General features: G+C 41.1%; 1 protein-coding gene across 1 annotated transcript in view; it reads right to left on the reverse strand.

Moving 5' to 3' along the window:
- Positions 1 to 4,456, reverse strand: part of terf2ip (telomeric repeat binding factor 2, interacting protein) — a gene marked incomplete at its 5' end in the record, with an annotated part of 6,617 nt that extends 2,161 nt beyond the window's left edge. The window contains 6 exons of the mRNA XM_080000833.1: positions 31 to 155; positions 1,165 to 1,603; positions 2,172 to 2,282; positions 3,112 to 3,326; positions 3,582 to 3,727; positions 4,224 to 4,456. Of these exons, the coding sequence (XP_079856959.1) occupies positions 31 to 155; positions 1,165 to 1,603; positions 2,172 to 2,282; positions 3,112 to 3,326; positions 3,582 to 3,727; positions 4,224 to 4,456 (1,269 nt within the window). The remainder of the gene's footprint in view (positions 1 to 30; positions 156 to 1,164; positions 1,604 to 2,171; positions 2,283 to 3,111; positions 3,327 to 3,581; positions 3,728 to 4,223) is intronic.
- Positions 4,457 to 6,061: the final 1,605 nt, after the last annotated feature.

Raw genomic sequence — 6,061 nt, forward strand, 5'->3', positions numbered from 1 at the left:
TTTTCACAGTATATCAGACAACATTCCTACCCCATTATCACTTTCTGTCATTTCAAATTCTTTGATTGCCATCTCCAGGTTCCCCAACTTCCTCTTTTCCTTTATCATTCCCTGTTTTTCTGCCTCTTTCTGGGTCACTCTGTGATCACCTTCACCTGAAATGAAACAAGTTCAGCACTATTTCAGCAGCAGATAATCATGCAACGAAATAATTTTCATGCAGTAGCTAGGGCTCGAAAAAAAACTATTATAATTGATTGTCTTCCAATGACATTGCATTGTCATCAATTTAACACAACACTCTGACATGATTCGTTTAATAACAGTTGGGTGTTTGTGTCATCTGTGCTTGTATTTTGCAGTTTATCTGACTGGCTTTCTCTGATATAACCCTGCCTTCCCTATCCCTGGACTTCTGAAGTTTGTCAGATCAGTCAGGCTCCATCTGCTGGTGTAAAACCTCAACAGACTTTCAGTTTTTTCCCCATCCCATCTCATCTTGGCCTGTGTTTAACAGAATACTTTGCAGCTCTAGCTTTGTCTGTATTTAGTGCAGTACTCAAGAGATAAAATTATGTTTCCACTTGTGTACTCCTCTGTTGGCTTTTTAGGACTCATGGTAAATGGACTGCATCTTATATAGCGCCTTTCCAGTCTTGGGACCACTCAGAGCACCTTAAAATACACGCCTCACATTCTCACATACATTCATACAACCATGCAAGATGCACACCAGCTCATCGAGAGCACTTCAGGGTTCAGTCTTGCTCAAGGACACTTTGACGTGCTGCCAGGAGGAACAGGGGATCGAACCAGGAACCCTCTGATTACTGGACGACCCGATACCTCCTGCGCCAGATATTACCAGATATTAGTGTTAAACCTGTTTATTTTTTATTAAAGAGAAATAACTTCCGGTTTACAAAGTTATTGACTTCATATATGAAGGACTGTTCATTTTAATACCAAGTTCCGCAGCAGGTTCAATTTCTTGGTCCAGGGGAATGGTTTGTTGATGAAACCGCAGTTGGATGTAATACTTTAATATGGGACTTTAAATGTACACAACCTGTACCATATGACTATGCAAGCGGTACAATACGATAAGGACATTAATTGTGGTACCGTGGGAATTTTAGGTATTAATTCAGGGTGGAAGTTTACCTGAGGTTGAAGCTTCTACAGCCTCCTCTTGCACATTCTCCATCATTACCACCGCTCTTTCTCCTCCATCCTCCTTGGGAGACGGAGGCTCCTCTGTAGTTTTTTCCGGATGAGGCTGCTTCACCGGTGATGATGAGGCTTTCTGCTGGGACGGAGAAGGTGAAGATCTGGTCTTTTTCCTGGGTTGCAGGACTGAGAGCGAGTCTTCAAGCTTCCTGCGGACTGATCGGCCCCGAGGTGAGGCTGAATGAGAAGAGTCCGTTGGCTTAGCATTTTCCTTTGTCTTATTCTCCACTGTCTGTGGAGAGGGGGTATTTGGTTGAGATTCAGGCAAAACTGGGGAAACTTCTGGAAAAACCTCTGGTCCTGGGCGGTTGGTGGTTTGTGGATCGACATCTTCCACTGGTGAACTCTCAGTTGGTAAGGGCCGGGCATCTGTCTGTAGGGACATCCATTTATTTTTGCTTAATCAGCTACCAATTAACATATCTAATCTATGTTCTACGAGTCAATGGTAGAAAATGGGTAATGGGTGAAACTTGTTGGACATCAGTGGAGATATAACATGCAATAGCTATATTGTAATAAAATTTTTACCAAGGTAGTGCAATGGCCTGTGCAAGAGTGCTGCGAAACACACTAAATATAAAATTAAATTAGGTTATTTCGAAGATAGATGGAAGGAAGGAAATCAATTGCACTGCTGTGCCTCATATGACAAGGAAATGATCCTCACATCAATGGAATCCTTCTCAAGTAAAATAAATTTGGATCTGCCAACTGTCCAAATCTTGAGATTTATTTCTCTGTGCAAATTTGTATTTAGTAATAAAGGCTTGACAAATAGCTAATTTGAAAAAGCCCAGTAGTAAAAACAAAAATTAACAAAAAAGAAATCTACCCAATACTATAGTACGTTCATATAAATTGTATACACACTAAAATCATAGAATGTGCATCACTGCTCTAGAATACTTGTTTGGACACAGCAGACTGCTGGTACCTACCTGTGATATGTCTGATGCTGTAGTGTTGTCTGAACATGATGGCGTCTCGGGATGAGGTGCATTGCTTTCTGGGGTAACATTTTGAATATATGTCTCCTGGTTTTCTTCTTCCTAGAAGAGAGCAGAAAGGGGTCAAAGGTCGTGGTTGACCGATATAGCTTTTTTTAATGGCTGATGTCGATGGCGATATTTAGAGAGTGGGGTGGACGATGGCCGAGATATATATATATATATATATATATATATATATATATATATATATATATATATATATATATATATATATATATATATATATATATATAATGTCTATGTCATGTTGTTGTTTATTTTTTCATCTGATAAAATACAATTGAATAATAATAACATATGAGAGACAAAATTGCTACTCTTAAATTAACATTTATTTAATACTTATGTTGTCTGCATTGTATCTGCATTGCACTTATTTTAAATTAAGAAATTGTATCAACTAAATTAATGTCCCTTCACTCAGTTGTGTTTAAAATGTTGTTTCATACATGTACGAAACAAATGGAAATAAATCAATCTAAAATAAAGAAAACGCACGGGAGCTGTGAACCAGTCGGCGCACACGTTGCACCGTTGTATGGAGGAGAAACTGAAAGCAACTGGGAGACGGTGTGACGCAGCTCGGGACAATTCCCTAAACGTGGGTGGGCGTCGAGGTAGCAGATTCCTGCGATCGACGCGCATCGGGCGCCTGTGATCGGCGCTCCGCTGTGCTGCCCTCAAAGAGGAGATACAGCTCTCTCAAAACATAAACCAGCAGACTGAGAAACAGCTTTTTTCCTCAGTCCTTATGCATCGGAGCCTCCCAGCCTAAGAATTTCACACAAGTGTACTTGTACAACTAGAGTGACAATAAACATCTTGAAACTTGAAGATGAGAGGACAACGCTCCCCAGAGATTATTTACCATATCGCCACCCTTCTTCCCCTTTTCCTCCTCTTCTGCCACTGGTGTGTGAGACAATTTCTTTACGTAACGGTACTTCATCGACTGCCAGCTATGACGAGTTACATTCTTTTTTTCCATTTCCTTCCACAACACATTTCCCTTGATATCCTTCTTGTGCTTGGCAACATAGCTCACAATGGCTGCATCCTCCCCAGTCGTGTATGCTGTTCTTCCTTTGGGTTTTTCGAAAAAACAAACAAACGTGTAAATACATAGTATGTATGCAGTTACACAGAAATCTTTTGAGGATAAATGGTTGACAGGCACATTTAAAGTTTTAAACTAATACTTTCAGAAAACATGCCTCAGTCTTTGAGAATAAAATATTTAATACATGACAGTACACAAATAATACTCCTTCCTTCCCATCAATATTTGAATATCTCACCAAAAGGTTGTTGTTTTAAGTGCAAAGTGTCAAAGGTTACCTCCAGACATTCTCGCAGAGTCCTTCTTGGTTACATTCTGGTTGCCAGAGGACATTTTGACATGTTCAGGCTTTAGCCTGTAGTCTTCCACATCCAGCTGTACATTCTTCTTTACACAGTCCCGAACGTATTGTGTAGACACGTACCTGGGCAGAGAGGCAGCATGTACCATTAATACAGAAGGCAAAAGGGAATGACAAGACAGAAAAATGCAGTAAAATATTAATAATTACATAAAAAACATTACCAAAAAATTAATTACTCTTATGCAGTTAGAATTGATTTGACATTATTATTGCATCTAAGATTTCAGAAAATAACATAATGAGCTAATATTACAAGCCACAAAATTTTGTATTTTGTGTATTTTCATACACACTAATGGTTTAGATTCATAGAAGTGTGATCAACAACAACAGTAATAATTGTATTCAGTTCAGGTAAACAACACACCTTTTGGCAGAACCAGATATTAATAACAAAATATTAAGACCATATGAGATGCCTCAAAAGGGTTTTCATAAACTTATGGTTTATGATGTAGACTTTAAGAAGAGAGACACGTGTTATTCTCCTATTGAAAAATAATTTTCTCTTAAGGGATACTACTATACCAAATACTAAATGGATGCCTACACCTACCAGTGAGCAGTACTCTCCGTACAACAGCCCATCTCCTCTGGGTCAATGAGCAGGATGGCCCCTGGCTGCTGGGCCTTGCACACCAAGCCTCCCCCTGCCTTGATGTGCGGCAGGAGTTGCACCTTGTCGGGGCCCGGACACAGGAAGAAGTTCATAGGCTCACCATTCACGCTCATGAAAAGAACTGGTGAGATGGTAAGGGAACTGCGCCGATCCTTCGATTTGAACGGCATGGTAGGGATCCTTCAACTGCAAAGAGTGAATCAGTAAACACCAAAGGCATTTTTCATGGCAATTACGCCTGCCAGGGGCTTCTGTATGGCGATTATGGCCGTGGGTGGCAATTGGGCGTAGGCAGCATTAATTACACATAATTACACCACAGTAAAAATAAAACACTCTTGTGGCTATCACCATCCGTCAATGACCAATAAAGGTTAGAGACCGCATTGGGAGAACTAGCGCAGTTGAACACATGCCACTCCATACCATAAAACGTCTAACGACAACATTTAACAGGGGGACTACAGAGCATTATTGGGGTTGGGGGGGGTAACATGTTCTGATAACATTTTTGATGTGGTAATTCATAAGAGTGTTGAGCGGATTACACTAAAGTCCAAGAAATCAATAGTGAATCTGCTTTTGTCTGCCTTCTTCTGAAAACAATTGGTTTGTTTTTGTTTTCTTTGTAACTTGAGGCGGTGCGGATCTTTTTTTCGTTCTGAGGCTGCTGTTCTTTTTTGTTTTCACTGCCCCGTATAAAGTGCCAGATAAATGACTATATAATAAACATCAAATGTGGCTTTTTTTTGAACAAAACAATCTTACAGGTACCACTTCTACGGCAAATCCAAAACGGTTTTCAACGCCGTAGCGTAGCAGTGCGTGCTAATCTGGTGGTTAGCCTCCGTGTGGAAGCAGACCGCACGAGCAGCTACCACGATAAACATTAATAAACACAATATTTAGCGACTAATAATGAGAAACCTCGAAGAAGGGGAAGGAGGAACCTCGGGGAACCCACGGGAGAAGCGCCGGGCTTTTGTGACCGTGGATCTCACGTCCCGCTCAGCTTCAAACATCAAAACAAACCCAACGTCACAATGCCTTTCTGCGCATGTCCGGCTCTGGGAGGGAACGGTAGGATTTCCGCATTGCTGCCACCTGGCGGTCACCTCCGAAAACGCACCCTTTGCTCTTTTTAGCCAGCACTTCTGCAGGTGGTGCGCGCTGTAGATGCAAGTTCAAGTTCAAGTTCAGGAGGTTATTTGTCACATGCATACACATGCGGTCGTACATATATGCAGTGAAATGTCATGACGCCCGGTGATTACGCACAAGGTCTATAAGCTCGAAAAATACTCAGATGTGCGTAATCGACACGCGGCGCTCGCGTAGAGGCGGCCGCCAATGGCGGCGCCACAATCGCGATTCTGGGTTCTATAATTATATGATAGGATACATTTTCTGTGTTGTATTAAATATACATCTAAATCCTCCTAAATGAAACTTTACCATAGCTTACCTCCAGTACTCACCCCACAGAGTAGAAATCCTATCAACACAAATGAAAATTTCCAGACAAGTGAAACCGGATAGTGAGCGCCGACCTCCACCAAATAAGCAATCCATAAAGTGTTGCAAGTGCAGTTTAAACTGCTATGTTGAAATGATCTCCTGGTTTAAATTTCGTCCAAATTTCATCGATCCACATACGGAACAAATAGAAGTGAAAGACTGAACAACTTGACCCGAAATATTGAGTTGGTCTTGGTTAACTGACACGTCACACATCTCTTTCACACAGCGCATCTCCCAACATGATCCATACAACA

Source organism: Zeus faber (assembly GCF_960531495.2).
Source record: "Zeus faber genome assembly, chromosome: 5".
Classification (NCBI taxonomy): Eukaryota; Metazoa; Chordata; class Actinopteri; order Zeiformes; family Zeidae; genus Zeus; species Zeus faber.